Below are 17337 nucleotides of genomic sequence, written 5' to 3'. Positions count from 1 at the left end.
GACTGCACACTCAAGGATCTCTCATGGTTGCGGTGATTCACAATCGTTAAATGCCCTGTTTTATTGACTCTTTTATACCGTCGTTGACTGCTGACTCCTTACTGCCCTTAACTGGCTGGTAGGGGCTGCAAGTTTTCCAGAAACTGTCTTGGCTGAAAACAAGAAGCCTTACCGTCTGTTGCAGGCCACATTTTGGCCTTTGTCATGGCTCAAAAACTGACATCCATAGAAAAGAGTTTAGTCTAATTTTGAAGCAGAACATCTTCAGATCAATTCAGTACCTGATATGTTATGATCTGCTCAAGTTAGACACAGTATGAGATTTTGAAAAAAATCTTCGCTGTGTGTCTTGACTGTAAGGGAGCTGACAAGTCCATCGCAGCTGCAAACCAGAACATCATTAAGAAGGGGACATGGGGGCCAACGTAAATCTCAATGTGCTGCTTTTACATGTACATATCAAACATCATTATTAGGGATGGGCATCATTTAAAAAAATTACGATACCAATATATCAGTATCAGTACCCTTAAAGTGATACTGATGCCAACAGAGTACTTTATTTGATACCCTTTTTTCTTTTACTTCATTCAGTGCCATGTGAATCACATAAATTGAAGCTTGAATTGGATGGATGGATGGATGGATGGATAGATAATTCAATTCAATTCAATTCAATTCAATTCAACACTTTATTCTGGACATAGAGGCAGTCCATAGCACAGTACAATAAAAATACAAGACACAATAAAAGGACAGATACAAAACATAGATAGATAGATAGATAGATAAAGATAGACAGATAGATAAAGATAGACAGATAGATAGATAGATAGATAGATAGATAGATAGATAAATAAAGATAGATAAAGATAGATAGATAGATATAGATGGATGGATGGATGGATGGATAGATAAAGATAGATATAGATAGATAAAGATAGATAGATAGATAGATAGATAGATAGATAGATAGATAGATAAATAAAGATAGATAAAGATAGATATAGATGGATGGATGGATGATAGATAAAGATAGATATAGATAGATAGATAGATAGATAGATAGATAGATAAAGATAGATATAGATGGATGGATGGATGGATAGATAAAGATAGATAGATAGATAGATAGATAGATAGATAGATAGATAGATAGATAAAGATAGATAAAGATAGATATGGATGGATGGATGGATGGATAGATAGATAAAGATAGATAAAGATAGACAGACAGACAGACAGACACCACAGACAGACAGACACCACAGACAGACAGACACCACAGACTGTATGATTGGAAGAACACTTTGATTGCTGGTGTCATTTGACTGGAAAAGTATCTGTACTACTTGGTCCTGGGTTACTTGGTTGATACCATAAAGGTTTTGAGTACTGATACCCATTCCTAATTTACACAGACAAATGCAGAACATTGCAGCAAAACACACGTCAGATATTCTGAATCAGAATATCAGCTCTATATTGAAACAGACATCCTTTCAGTTCCTATTTAAACGCAAGTCCTGTGTTACTAATTGCTGTGTTTGCCATGTTGGAAACCAGCTGTTGCTTTCCTTCCCCCGCCAGAGAATACCTGGACTTAGATTTAGTTCCACCTTTTGAGCAGAGCTGCAATTTCTGTTCACGAAACTCACCTCCAAAGATAAGGGAGTACTGTGAAAACAAAAACAGGACCTGTAACTCTGGCTACACCTTGAGTTATGGGGTGTTAAATCCCTGTAGTGGACATGGCCTATTTCTGTTTGTGAGGGTTGTACTGACATCTTTTTATTACATATAACTCCTCATCCTCCTAAGTTTGTATGCACTTACTGTAAGTTGTTGGACAAAAGTGTTTGCCCAATGAAAGTTATGTAATGTAACCTTAAAATTTTAAGGCACAGAACATAGCCTTTCCTCTGGCCGCATCAGGTGTTATCTAAGCCATGATTTTAATCTTTACAGCATTTTTTGGCAACATTTTTGTACAGCTATTTTTGTTGCATCTGAAACATTTAAGAAGTTTATCTCATTTTGTTAAAAACAGAAATGGGTTTTACAAGTAAATCAAATTTGGCAGAAAACAGTTTGTCTACACAGGCTCCATACAGGCAGAATGTCAGCAGCGCAACAGCCTCCATCAGTGTCTCACTGGAAGCGTTCAGCCGCTGTACTGCTGTGGAGGTGTTTTCAGAGTGCTAACAGACTGCACAAGCACTGTAGTTATGCACAGGAAAGTACAAGTGAAACCTTGACAGTGATTAAAATTGAATCAGAAGGACGACTGAAAAGCTGAAAAGATGTGTGTCCTGTGTAGATGGCCTGAAAGTGATGTCAAACAAGTGTTTGAACAGCTGGTTGCTTATATTTAGACATTTAACATTTTAATCATTTGTCTTCTTTTGTTAAACAATAAAAGGGTTTGTACATAAACATACTTTTTTAAGTTGGCAAGTGTTTGTTTTGGTAGTGGTACTGAAACTCAGATATCATATTGACACTAGCATCAAAACATTTCAAACATTATGAAGTCATTTATTTATTGCCAAGTAGAAGCAGGTTACAGTAATTGATTTGGACAAGGGCTTCAGCATTGTGTGTTTACAGCTACATCCACACTAATACATTTTAGTCTTAAAACACGCAACTATTGCTAGGTTTATGCCTAGCCTCCAAACTACTCCAGTGTTTTGGAACCATAGACTGTAGAAATAATGGACGTGGCCACCGTGACATCACCCATCGGTTTGTGGACTGACATTTTGAAGCCTTGGGTAAGATATTCTGGCCGTCACTATATTGGTTTCTTTGGAGTCAGAAGTGTTTGGGCGAGAGGTTGGAGCTGTTTGTGAGCGAGGGGTGGATCTGACTCACAACTGTGGCGACGCCTCACAGACAGCCTGTCACTCGAGCTACCCCACCCTTAAATACAATGAAATAGAATTGGCCTTAATGAAATATAGATGGGTGAGTTGTAAATAAAAAAAAAAAAACCTTGTACAGTTGTCATAACTGTTGAAATGAGCTTTTCAGATCAAAACTGTTTTTTTGTACCAGGCTGTAAACATGCTTATTTCTGTTGTAAAGTTGGGCAATTTTTAACATAGGGGTCTATAGGAATTGACTCTGCTTTGGAGCCAACCTCAAGTGCCCATTTTAGGAACTGGCACCTTCGCGTTGGCTTCATTTTTCAGCCTCAGACATTGCCACTTGTTTTGATCCAGTAAAATGGAGACCTTTCAGAACACTGCTGACCCTGTTTTAGTTTGAGAATCAGAGGTTGCATTTTAGTCTGGATGGGCGGAAATGGAGAATTTTGGAAACTATGATGCAGACACCCACGTTCACTTTCTGATTGGGTCTTATCAGTCACAACGTGTCAAGTCTAACAGCTTATAGCTGCTGCCTTGACTGCCTTATATTCATGTGTTTCTTTCAGGATAATTTCCACCTCATCGTCAGTCCAAATAAAGAAATCTGTGGGCTTAATATTAACCATTCCCATAGCATTTTCTGAAACCAAGAAACCAAACCAACCACCAGGAAAAGTGTCAGGCTTAAGAGTCAATTTGACAAAGTTGCCAAACCTTGGAATTACAACTTTCAGGTCTGTCACATGACGCCATGGGGCCAAAAAGACTCCTTTTGACTTACATTGTGAAAGAGATGTCTATAAATCAGTGGATAGTTTTTTTTAACATCACAACCCCCACAAAATGACTTGTTTCACTATCAGATTTTGATTCATTTGGTCCAATAACATTTCTAAAGTCTAAAAGAGCCGCAAGAAAATTCTTTTTTCCCCCATTCAAGTTAGGTTAAGGTTAAAGATGTTAGCCACTCGGCTAGCATAAGCCTCTCGTGCCATTGTTCTGTGGGCCTAGTGATGCAGAAGATCGGGGTAATTTCATACTGCAGAAATCAAGCATTTTTGGCTTCATAAGCCACTGAGCAACTTTTATAGGAATGAACAGGGCATTGCTGTAAACCATCTATCCAGTTCTCTTTATACATCTGTGAACCAACTGCAGAGTGGATAATCTGCTTCTTGTTTACAATGGTATGCACATGCCCAGTGTATGTGAATGGTCATGTGATGTGCATTTCAGGTAGGGATGCACGATAACATTGGCATGTCATTGGTATTGTCTGATATTGGCCTTAAAATGAACTATCAGAATCAGCCAACATGTTTTTTCTTAATTTGCACAATGAATAAATATTACATACATTGAAAAGCATTCTATTTCATGTCTTCATGTCTCCATCTGCTGGTGGGCCATCACGATAAGAGTATACATGCATAATGTGATATTAATTCCACTACAGAAGAGACTTGATGATCACTTATATTAGCTGTTTTAAAACAAAAACGTATTTGTGTGTGTGGCAAGACAAGACAATAACTCATCAGAAAGGCTGCAGAGTGGTGTAATTTAATCTTCTGAACATGGAGTTCATGGCATTGCTTATTCCAAAGCCTATAGTTAGCCTTCCACCCCAACTCTTGACATATTGTGACTTTCAGTTCGAACATTAGTCGGCTATTTAATCAGCAGCTTGCACTTGGGGACCTGTGAATAAGCAGAGGAGTAGCCCCTTATTTATAATAAATGTTCTCTTTGAAAAGGTTATTCATATAATATATATTTGAACTGTCAACATGAAATTCTACAAAGGATGTTTTTATTGTTTTTTTCCCATTTTAATGTACAATGTTTTTTATACATCTATGCCTAAATACTTCTTTTCACAAACACTGGCCAAAGTATGGTAGAAATAATAGACAACTTTTTGCACATTTAAATCCTGGTATGTTGTGTCTCATCATATGGGGGCGGCAGTAGCTCAGTCCATAGGGACTTGGGTTGGGAACCGGAGGGTCGCCTGTTCAACTCCCCGTCCGGACCGAAAATATGGAGCGTGGACTGGTAGCTGGAGAGGTGCCAGTTCACCTCCTGGGCACTGCCGAGGTGCCCCTGAGCAAGGCACCGAACCCCCCAACTGCTCAGAGCGCCTGTCATGGGCAGCCCACTCTGACATCTCTCCACTTAGTGCATGTATAGGTCCAGTTTGTGCATGTGTGTGTAAAATTATAAAATTATAAAAAGTATATAAAATTAAAATTAAATTAAATTAAATTAAATTAAATCATATGAGTTGTAATGAATGTAGGTACAATAAACACTTTACTGTTTAAAATGAATCTAAGGTGCATTTCTTTCTAAATTTTGGTTCATGTTGAATTGGCCTCAGGAGAGATACAGCTCCTACCAGTCCGACGCAGTCCGAATAATGCTTAAGTTGTTCCATTTACCAGCAGAAAAATTGAACAGGCCAGGCTGAATATTTAATTACAGATAAAGGAGCAGAGGACACAGACAGTTACACTCCTGACCTGTGGCCTTATGGATGTGGAGTTGTTATACAGTTAATGCTTCGGAACTGGGTTTGCCTGCAGGATGGCGGACTGTACAGAATCCATCTGAAGGAGAAAGTCTGCCTCTCAGTCTCGGCAGAAGCCACACCTAATCACTCAACTCCAAGGACGGAATTCATGAGAGTTCATAAAAAAAAAAAAAAAAATATTCCCTTTGAGCAGGTGAAACCCCAACCCTCCCCATCACCTCCCACCCACCCACTGCCGACATACAGCACACTCAACTCTAATAAAACAGAGACATTCAGAGAGACCAATAGAAGTTTAGAACAGATATAAAAGAGACCACCGAGGGAAACAAAGATAACCCCAACAAAGACGATGGCTGACCTGACATCAAAGTGCGTCTGTTGTTTTAGTTCCCTGCTGTGCTGTCTATTGCCTTCCCAAGGGAGGACAGACTGAAAGAGCAAGCCATGCCTCCATCCTGAAACCAAGCCTGAAAGGAGAGAGGGAAAAAAAAATACTGCATTGTTTTACAAATTCAAATTACATATCCTCGGTCTTCAGGTCTGCTATTTTCCAGTTAGAGAGCACAAACTTCATCATCACCTCCATCGCCCAATGATATTCCAGCCCTGTCTTTACTAAGGTTTTAATTGTGTGCTGCTGCTGCTGTGCACAGGATTTCTTGTTGTTGTTGTTGTTTTTCTGTCACTTGCTAAGTGCCAGGTGGCTATGTTTGGGAGGCTAAGCGGCAGAGCATATTCTGTACCAGGCGGATGGTAATTACCAGGTGCTCAGCCTTGGCAGTAGAAGCGTGTTGGGGGTATTGGTGAGCCATAGGATGTGTATACATGTTTGGATATGTGTGTGTGCATGGTAGTACGTTTGCTGCTACAGTAGATGACTGTATTTTTGGCTTGCAGCTACTGATATTCACCCCTCATCTCCCCTCTCTTCACTCTCTCCCTCCAGCTGTTCGAGCTGCTGGGCCCAGAGGGGCTGGAGATGATCTCCACCCTCCTCCAGCGAAGGGCGGCCATCGTCGACTCTCTCCTCGCCATCCCACCTGACAGGACTGGCTACCCACCAGGTGAGACAGCCCCATGGCAACCAGGTCATCTCCATGGTTACACAATCTCTTCTTGTATTGACAATTTGAAGTAGTCATGAATACCAGATATGAATTTATGTACATAAAAAAGATTATTCTAAAGGTCTTGAGGTGTTTTTAGGGTCTTTCCCCCCTTTGTTATCGTCATACAAAATCAAATAATATTTTGTGTATGTTTGGCCTTAAAAAGAGCTTGGCTGTGTACATCTTACTGCTATTGGGCAGGTTGTTTTGTTTTAGCTTATATTAGACTACAGACTGCTTTCTGAAGCAAGATGATAACAGAGAGGTGCCCATAACAGGTCTTTTTATTTATAGTGGAGAGTCTCCCCTAAAGGTGCCGCAGTGTGTTTGACAGCTCAAGGGAAAGTTATGCTGGAGATCATTTACAGAAGGTCTTTTGCTGTTTCATTTCCGTATGTTTAAACCCAGTTTAGAGTTGTTGTTCAGTGTAATCAGACTAAACAGCTGATCTGCCATGGTATATTCATGACATCATTATTTATTGTCAACTATCTATCACCTAAACTCTTTACAGGAGGAAAAAAAAACCTTAAACGTGTATAAAATCCTTTTTATATGTTTATATTGTGGAGGTTTTGTTGATTTATCATAATAGTGCTGGGTGATATGGAGAAAATACAATATTTTTGACCAAATACCTTGATATCGATATTGCCATGAAAAAGAGGGGTTAAGTATTGGTGCTTTCACAAAATATTTTGAAATGAGATTTTAAATAAATAATAATCAGTAATGTGGATATAATGACTAAGTGAGTAAAGGCAAATAATATACCAGTTAGAACAGTCTGGTAAGTTTAGAAAATTGCTTCACTTTATTGTAATGCAATCTTTAAAACAAGGAAAAGACTATGCTTATGATATTACAAAATCCAAAATCTAAGACGATATCTAAGCTCATATCATGATTTCATTATACTATTGATATAGTGCACAGCCCTCGGTGCTGGTAATTTAAATCTTGTGCAAATTCACCATGTTGGTAATTAGTAACATGAAAATTCTTCCAATTTCCACAAGTAGTTTGGTAAAGACAGAGGTGCCCAACAAAGTATATAGTTGGCCCCAGTTGTGTTTTCCAACTCTTGAAGCACTCTTGTTCTACTTCCATCAGTCATTTACGTGGCCCTTTAACAGCCCTTTATTTAGACTCTTACACTGGACTGTTTTTTGCACTTGACATTTATTTTCAAATTCAATCAAATACAATAAATATACAAATTTTGGGCCCTATGTAATTCTGACTTGTATGCTCCCACTCTGTAAACACCCCTGTTCTATTTCTATCAGTCATTTGCCTGGCCCTCAAACAGTCACTTGGCTTTATTTAGACTCTTTATTTCAGTGTTAATATTTACATTGGACATTTTTTTTTTGTTTTTTTATTTTGTTATTTTGTAAATTTTGTGAGGAGCTAAACCCATACTTCTATGACAGCAGTTTAAAACAATTAAACGTGCCTATTTCCAGTGTCTATTAGAATACAAATACTTTAGTTAAGTTTAAAGTTACCAGCTTTACGTTAAACCCATGGATGTATAAAGAGAACCACAGTGTTGGAGGCAGGACCTTGTTCTTTTCTATATAAGTTGCTCAGTGGTGCATGAAGCCAAAAAAGTTCCACTGCTGCATATACAATTACCTGGATGATCGGCACTGCTTAGACACTTTGTGGATCATAGAGTAGGCGCACTAGAGACTTCCACCAGTTCAGCAGGCTACTTCCTGGTTGTGCTCTGTTAACTTGAATGCGGATAAAATGATTTAGTCATACGACTCTTTGAGACTTTCCAAATATAATTGGACTGAGTGGATCAAATTCTGATGGTGAAGTCAGTCATTTTGCAGGGGTTGTGATGCTCAAAAAAATAGGGATGATGGGAAAATTTGTGGCCGAAGCCGAATAATATTAAACGCTTGGCCGAATACCGAGTACCGAATACCGAATATCGTTGTTTAGTTTTTCATTAGTTTTTGCAGATGAACCCCCTCCAGATTAGTGTTGTCACGGTACCAAAATTGGATCCCACTGTACGATACCAATGAAAATATCATGGTTCTGAGTAGTATCATGATATCACAGCAAAAATGAGGCAGATGTGCCTTTTGTCATGAAAAGATAAATCACTTTTCTATAATACATCAATGATATTTCAATGGAATAAATTACTTATTGACTTGTTCATACTTCAAAAACAGCATCAATCAGTGATGAACATAGGGGGGGATCAAAATAAAATAAATAAATAAAATAAGAATCAACCAGCCACCCTCCTCCCCTGACAAGTCCCTTCATAAGTAAAGAACAGTCCCTAAAGTGCGGTGAGGTTTGTGTGTTGCTGTTGCTGTGAACGGCTCGTTTCTCCTCTGATACGTCACATACCTGTGTTCGGCTGGCTCGGCTGTTCAGGTACTTTTGGGCAGTCATGACGCCAAGAAGAGGATGTCATTGGAGCCGACTTCTCCGTCGCCGGTAAGCCGATGGCCGCCGTATTTGACAGGAATACATTACTGTCTGTGTCTGTGACCCCCGTTCAACCCACAATCGGTGGGATTCGCCTTTTGTTTCTGCTGCTGGTTGAAATCTGTAGGCTGCTCGCACAGCGTGCGGAATGATTTAAGCCTATTTTGCTCGCTCAAAACTATTTTTAGTCGCAAATGCGAGTGCGGTGACGGATGGATCGCCACACTGCCGACATTTTACTCCGCCCGTCAGGGTACGCTGTTTGATTGCGTTATCAAAACACGGCGCTATTATTCAGCCTTGCTTTTAACTTATTCCACCAAATACCGAATGTGTGTTTTTTTGCAATATTTGGCCGAATATATTCGGTTACCGAATATTCGGTGCATCCCTACAAAAAATGTATTCGCTGATTTACAGATTTCTCTTTCACAATCTAAGTCAGTGGGAAAACAAAAAGGTTTGTTTTTTTTGGGCCCAATGGCATCACGTGACAGATGAAATTCTTTTGTTTGGCTACTATGAAAATTGGCTTCAAAGCCCAGTGCACCTCTTAGGGGCTTGGTTAAACCCTTGTTGCCCATCATGGTCAGTCCATCACTATGCTGTTTGAGCTGTGCAGCATTCCTTTACCCTGCAGACAGGTTCTCTATTTCTGTCCCTTATTAAATACCTCTCATGAATAAGAGAAATGATAGAATATCATGTCATACTAAGAGAGGAAAGGCTGACACGTGCAAGGTGTTGCTGAGGCCCAAATACAGTAAGCACAGGCTGTTATTGGAATTGGCTTACATTGGTATTTGCTGTAGTTATCTCACTCTCCCAGCAGCTTTAAGCTGACCTCATTGATTTTGTATGAGATAGTATTTCAGGAGGTTTGATAGTGAGCTGTACTGAAGCAGCCCACCTATTGATGTACTCGCCTTCCACGCCTGCTTGTTTCTTTCTCCTGTACCGTCCTCTATCCTGAGACAGCATTGTATCTTGACCCCCTGTTTCCTTTGTCCTTATGTGGCAGGTTTCCCTCCCTTAATGTGTAGAGTAGAGCTGTAAGCATTTGAAGATATTGCTGGAAAGATAGGATGGATAATTTTTCATCGCCAGAGCTGTCTTTTGATCCATATGTAAGGTAGACATCAAAAAGGAGCTGAAGATTAGAAGAGAGAGCTCCTGCTTTGTCAGAACAATCCCTGCAACTATTAAAAGTCATACAGACTCATCCTTTAGAGATTTTTAGAGTCATTTGAAATTCACAGCTCCTAAATATAGATTTTAATGCTCGGTGTGAAATGGTACATGAGCTAATTAATGTAGACTAGTAACTCTGTTCATTCATTAAGCAGGTTAAATCATTGATGTATACCATCAGATGTAATATTAGACAATGAAATAATTAGTATCGCCCAGCGAAGTTAAGTCCATTTTAAAACAACTTAACTGAACACATTTGCAGCCTCAACAAAAAAGCTCAGTGAGGATGTAATTAATTAAAGAGTGGCTCCATTATTATTTTTGTGAAGTTTTTTTTTTTTTTTTTTTGAGGTTTTTCTATCATTGTGTAGCGTCCCAGTAGTGTTTCCCATGTATTCAAATCCGAAAATTTAAACCTTGGTCAAAGTATGTATAATGTAGCCTCAATATGCTATTTTCCCAAGCCCTTCCTAAAACTTTGTTCCACATGACCTGAAGCATGATGTTGTTGCTACATATATACTAGTCCATACCCATTGAGTACAGCATACCATACCATGACTTAGTCATACCAAAAATTAGAAGAAAAAAACAACATTGGGCCACAGGGGGAGCCACAGTGATCAGTCACATTTTAGCCATTTTAAAGCATTTTTCTGTTGTTATAGCGCCACCCAGTTGCCAATTAGAGTTAAATTTCTCCAGTCACCTTGAGGCGTCCTCTTCTACATATCTACCAAGTTTAGTAAAAATCGATATGGTGGTTAGGCCTAGATAAGAAATTAGCTCTCTAGCGCCCCCATTTTGTTTAATGGGGTCAATAATGGAGGGGTCCCCTCAGATTATGTGTGGTCATATGCCTACAAAGTTGCGTGGTGATGGGTGAAACCCTTGAGATGTTATACACCTTTATGTGATGAGCCACGCCCTCCACAATATTCATTGCCTTATAGAAGCTCAGTTTTAGTAAGTTTTCCAACTTTTGCCAAGAGAGAACTTTAGATATTGGTCCCTAGATTATGTTCACCGAGTTTCATGCAGATCGGTCAGACTTCCTAGGAAGAGATCGATTTTAAGTGTTTTTCAAAAAATTCAAAATGGCGGAAAATCTATATAACCAGAAGTTATGGGTTCTTGGGGCAAATTTGTTCCTCATGAGGAGAGGCATCTCTGTGCAAAGTTTCATATCTCTACGACATACTGGGCATGAGATAGGTCCATTCAAAGTTTGCAATTTCAGTCGGTTGCTATAGCGCCCACCTTTGGCCAATTGATATAATATTGCTTCATCATTCGCATCCTCCCATGACCCTCTACCACTGTGCCAAATTTCACATGGATGTTTAAACTATTGTTTCGCTTCTGGTGGTTGGTGTGGCGCAGTCTAGATCCAGAATTTCTCAGTGAGGGAGAAAGAGTAGATGTGCTTCCAGCCCCTTGAAATTCACAGCTTCTTTTTATGTGGGAAAACCAGGTTAGACAACATGAAATAATAGCAGAGTATTTTTATATACTTTTAAACTTGTCCGCAGGGTCACTCTGACATGTTTTACTCTGGTTGCATTACCGTACAAGCTTACCTAAGACCATCATGCTTTTTAAATTACCAACAGACAGCCTCAGTCTAACCAAACTTCTCAATGCTTGATGCACTGTCCTTAAAACACAAAATCTGGGACACATCAGCAAAGCTTGACACAGTATATTTTATCTGTGAAAGATATTGCCTAATAATGGTATACAATCTTCGAAGCTAATCCAAATTTGGGATGATTTCATTAATCATCAGTATTTTATGTATTTCCCCAAGACTGTGTGGCTAGTTGGGAGTAATCAATGTGATGGTGGCACTACTTTTTAAAGGATATAAATCTTAGTTATCCTCAAAAAAAACAAAAGTTTTACACACTTAGGCTGATAGATCTGATGGCTTGGAACGTCTACTGTAACAACATTAATAAAATGAGTCCAAACATTTTTGGATCGATGCTTACCTTGCTCTTGGTTTGTGGATATTAGAAGAGAAGTTACAGCAGAATGCAGTCTGGCATTTGTTCCTGAATACACAGAGATTGGAATTAGACCAGCCCTACATTAGACCTCATTGCCAAAATCATCTAACCTGGAGGGATGACAGGTTTGATGAACAAGACGACTCTCAGACAAATCAGAGTCTAAAATACATTCTATCTGTGATTCAGCTTGAAGTTATGGCGCACCTGTAATGCGTAACTAAACTAACCACATACAGAAACGAAGCAATGTAAACATTTCATGCAATATTTTAGTCCAAAGAAAACAAACTGTAGCCGTGGTCACACCCATATGCTGCTTCAAGCCTCAGATGATATTATTCCCATTGTGAAGAACTTTTGATAGCGTTAAAAATTTCACTTGCCAGACAGCTTTTGAGATTAGTGTTGCCTTGACGACTGAGGGTGAAGTCAGGAGGGGTTAAAAAAGGCTGATTAAATTTTCCACTATTTGCATGCCATCAGGAAGAGTGGGATTTAGTGGGAATGCCTGTCTCTTGCTGATTAGCTTTTAAATTGCAGTTTGCAGTTTGGCACTTGCATGTTTATCAAAGAACAGATTCTCTCGGTGGCTCTTCTCCACATTTCAATGGCTGATAGAGGCAGGGATATGTGGAATGAACAATTAAAAAGACAACATGTCCAAATATCCCAGAAAGTTTTGAACAGGTGCTTGATAAAGCACAGGCTATTCAATGCAAAAGTACAATCACATTCACATACTGCAATTTATTCTAAAATACAGTAAATTTCTGCCCCTAAACTTCGATTCTTGATTCTAGCCGTATTTTGTCAGTGAACCCTTTTCCTGCTGTGTCATTGTACCTACATGTCATGGAAGTAGAGAGGGTGATGGAAAAGATCACTTATTTGACAGTAAACTGAATACTCCGCAGGACATTTGAAGACAATTCGATACTTTTATTTTCCGAAATAACACAGCTGCACAGTGCACACTTTAAATACTTTATAGTTATTAAAATCAACCGAATGTATAGTCTTTCCTTCAAAGTTTTTACTTTTAATGCTTAAATGTCCCTCGATATTTTGCTGCAGTACCATTACTGCTTTTACTGCATTACTCACAGCAGAAAAACGTTTGCTGCTCAAATTAGCCGAATCCATCATGTAAATAGCAGTGCACCACATGCAGGCACACCTGGCTTTTAATGGAAATAGAAGATGACCCTCTGATTGGTTGAATTCACGTTACACCTGGAACACACATATGATTAATTAAGGGACTAAATACGACCCCACTGCCTCTTGCGCCTTACTTTGTGCCCATATCAAGCACCCTTTAACTCGCAAAATTGAGTTGGACACGCCCTGAATGCACTTGCGCCATGTACTTTAGACTGTGCTCTATAGATGACTTAATAAAGCCCCATGATTGTGGTCAAGGTGTTTTGCAGTGAGAAAACCACAGTGATTATCACCAATTTCATAGTTCCATTCAGCTCTATCAAACCTTTTAGCTCTTAACCTCTTGTAGCTCTCCCACTTAAAGCTAATTGTCTTAGTTTTTTTCTCTGCAAACTCTGCTCTCATGAAGCTATCTGATGACTACTGTGGAGCATTGAGACCTAGACCAAAACAGAGCTAAAAGGGGTGTAAATATTAGACGTATATTTGTCAGGTCACAAGGTATGCTAATATTGACTGTTTATTAATGTTTTTGGTATCTCAACTATATTTGTATGCCTCTGTGAGGGCAATAGCTGTGGCCGGAGGCATTGTGTTTTTGGTTTGTCTGTCTGTTCGTCCGTCCGTCTTTCTGTCTGTCCATCCATCCGTCCCGTTCTTATGACTGGGATATCTCACAAATGCCTTGAGGGAATTTCTTAAAATGTGGCACAGTTATCCACCTGGACTTAACAATGAACTGATTACATCTTGGTGGTCATAGGTCAAGGTCACTGACCTTGCGTTCATCTCATTCTTGTGAAGGCAATATCTCAAGAACACCTTGAAGGAGAGTCCTCACTTTTGACACAAATGTCCATTTGGATTCAAGAATAAACTTATTAGAATTTGGTGGTCAAAGGTCAAGGTTATTGTGACCTTACACAACATGTTTTTGACCATAACTCAAGAATTCATACACTAATTATTACAAAATGTCACACAAATGTCTAATAAGATATGACGATGAAGTAATGACATTTTATATTCAAAAGGTCAAAGGTCAACTTCACTGTGTCATCATAATGTTTTGCAAAAACATAGAAGGGATACTTGATGACACTAATCTTGGGTGTCCACCTTGAAACAATGATAATGATAATGATATAGATCTGTGCTGCTGGGGGAAAGATTTGTGTCAAGCATCCATGTTTGCAACTTGACAGTGCATGGAGGCATACAACCAGGAGGCAGTAATTTTAGTTTATTGTGGTATATTGTAGTAGTTTAACTTCAACATTACTTCTGTCTTCTCACTGTATTGATGCAGTCCTAGAAGAGGGAGAGCAATTGGCCAAGTCTGAGCTGTGTTTTCTAGCTTTCTCTAAAGCAGCAAGGAGACACACAGAGAGGCCGAGCCTGGTGGGATTCAGACAACCCCTACCTGGTGGAAATAGCCTCCCATTGAGAGTTTGTGTTTAAATGTACAGATGCCTTAGACTGGGTCATTAAGCACATGTCTTTCTCTGTTCAAGTGTGGTACAGCAGGTGCTGAGGAATATGTGTAGAAAACTACACAAAAATCTGTTTCCCAGACTTGATGTACCATAGCAAATAGTTCTGCCATGAATTTAACAAGAAGATGCCAGTGCTTCTCTGACGAGCATTTTGGACAATTTCCTCAGGCCATGATCAGAACAGAGGCTTTTCTGTGCTGCTCAAGTACAAACTCCGCTCACAGCTCTGGGTGTGACAACTAACACAGAGAACAAGATGCAGGGAGTGTTGCATCATCCTCATTGCTAAACAAGTCTGAAAACAAGGCAATCTATTTGACTACCTGCAGCACTTCGGCCTTTCATAGAATTCATTACTGATTTGATTTTAATGTTCTTTAAACACTTTTACTTCCTTCACAATTACAGAGCTTAAATGATGGTGAGAGCTATATATTGAAATGACTAAACCACACTATGAGCAAACAGAATTACAGGGAGGATTATGGAGTGCTTTGTATGACTTTGTGATAGCAGAAATACATCATTAGCACTGGAGCAGTTGTTAAGCTGAAGCTGAATGACGTTTTACGTTTATATAATGGACAAAATGTGTATTTGTATGCATTATTCTGCATTATTACACGGCTCTATTAAATGCTGTATTCTGATTGGTCAGTAGCGGCATTCTGCGGTCTGATATTACTGTGTAATGACTGCTGCTAGTAGCAACGGTCATTACACACAGTTGCTATGTAGCCCAGCGTTGCTAGGGATGCTGCCCTGCAACACTGCAGCTGTCGAACAACTTCCGAGGGAAAAAACAAACAGAAGTGGCTGATTTTAACGGATGCCGCTGAAGAAAAAGAATACCTACAGACTTTCTCTGCCAAAAACAAAAGAAGACGGATTTGAATACACACTCGGCAGTCATGCTTAATGACATTTTACGTGAGTTTTATGCCTCGGTTCAGTCCACTAAGCCTGGGTGAGTACAAAACTTTCACCAAAAGTTGTCGAATCCGGTCGGTTTTAATGCCCTTCGCAGAGGCAGACAACATTATTTATTTAACTGATAATTAGCCGTGTAATAAGCGGGATAATGTATAATGAGCCGGTGAATACTGGGAAAATAACTCCCGACAGGGGAATAGAACCCCGACGCGCAGCTGAGTAATGTTCACAAGGTTGATGATAACTAGCGTCATAGGGCTGGACAATAATCCAATATTATCCAATATCAACTTTAAGTGGAATTGTGTAGTGAAGATATGATGACATCATGTTATCATTTTTACAGAATTCTACATCAACCACTGAACTGCAGTTAATAGTAGACCTTGCCTTTATTTTTCTTAAACTGAGGTTAATAAGCAGATATACATTAACTAAAATGATTAATTATGTCTTCAGCTTTTCAATTCACATCGCTCAAGTGCAACATACACCGCTGCCATACGCCGCGCGTCAAAACGCCCGCCTCCATTATATTCTATGAACAAACCCATACCGGCGCCGGCCGATGTGCCACGTCGCTCTGCTTCAGCCCACTGCTCTATTTCCAGCACGAGTGCTGCGAGAAAAGCCTTTTATGTACGTCTCGGCCGCCGTAGTATCAACTCTGGTGAAATCCAAGTTGTTGTTGCCTCAAAGTTTCTCCTCTTCTTCTTCCGTTACTAGCAGTTGGCAACCGTTGGCAACTAGTGTAGGTACAGCCACGTAGCGGGCTGGGGTGGGAAATACATTTTAGTGTCGACGGTGCCGCTACGCGCTGCTGCCAACGTGTGTTGGGGGGCGGCGCTTGATGGCCACAGCGCCGCGCCGGCGGCAGTGTGTGTTGCACTTCAGAGTACAAATGTCCCTTCGTTGGTCAAACACGATACTACAAGGGGTCCTGAAACAACATTCAGAGTCAGTATCTGGGCTTAACGCTAAGATATCTCCCTTGCTTAGTATCTCTGCCAGATGTAAGCCTGAAGAGAATCATGCATTTTGTGCTGTGTTTACATACGTGTGTTAGTGTGTGTAAGTGTGTGTTCGTGATTCTGTGTGTCTGCAGCTAATCTCTCACACTACTGGACCAATCAGCCTAATATTTTGTGTGCACATTTATGACTGAATGCTCAATGACTTCTCATGGTTGCAGTGATTCACAATTGTTTAAAAACCTGTTTTATACTACCTTTGACTGCTGAATCCACACTTCCCTTAACTGGTCGGTAGGGGCCATAAGTCTAAGCAGAAGTCTAAGCAAAAGCTTAGAGTGAAAGGCATTTCTAGCAGCTGGCTCGGCTAAAGACAGAAAACCTTGCCATCTGTTGCAGGCCCCATCTTGATGTTTTTTGTGGTTAAAAAAATGACATCCATAGAAAAGTTTGGTCTCATTTTGAACTGGAGCATCTGCATATTAATTCTATACTCAATATGTTATGATCCCCTAAAGTGAGGTTGATACAAGATGGAAGCAAAATACCCATTTTGTTATCTTCGCCACCATCTTGA

At 39.7% G+C, this 17337-nt stretch overlaps 1 protein-coding gene across 1 annotated transcript in view; it reads left to right on the top strand.

Annotated features, from left to right (window-relative positions):
- Positions 1 to 17337, top strand: part of ascc3 (activating signal cointegrator 1 complex subunit 3) — a 257950-nt gene that overhangs the window by 25674 nt on the left and 214939 nt on the right. The window contains exon 5 of the mRNA XM_033639918.2: positions 6362 to 6479. Coding sequence (XP_033495809.2) covers positions 6362 to 6479 — 118 coding nt within the window. The remainder of the gene's footprint in view (positions 1 to 6361; positions 6480 to 17337) is intronic.

This window comes from Epinephelus lanceolatus, chromosome 10, assembly GCF_041903045.1.
Source record: "Epinephelus lanceolatus isolate andai-2023 chromosome 10, ASM4190304v1, whole genome shotgun sequence".
Lineage (NCBI taxonomy): Eukaryota > Metazoa > Chordata > Actinopteri > Perciformes > Serranidae > Epinephelus > Epinephelus lanceolatus.
This window is presented reverse-complemented; position numbering and strand designations above follow the sequence as displayed.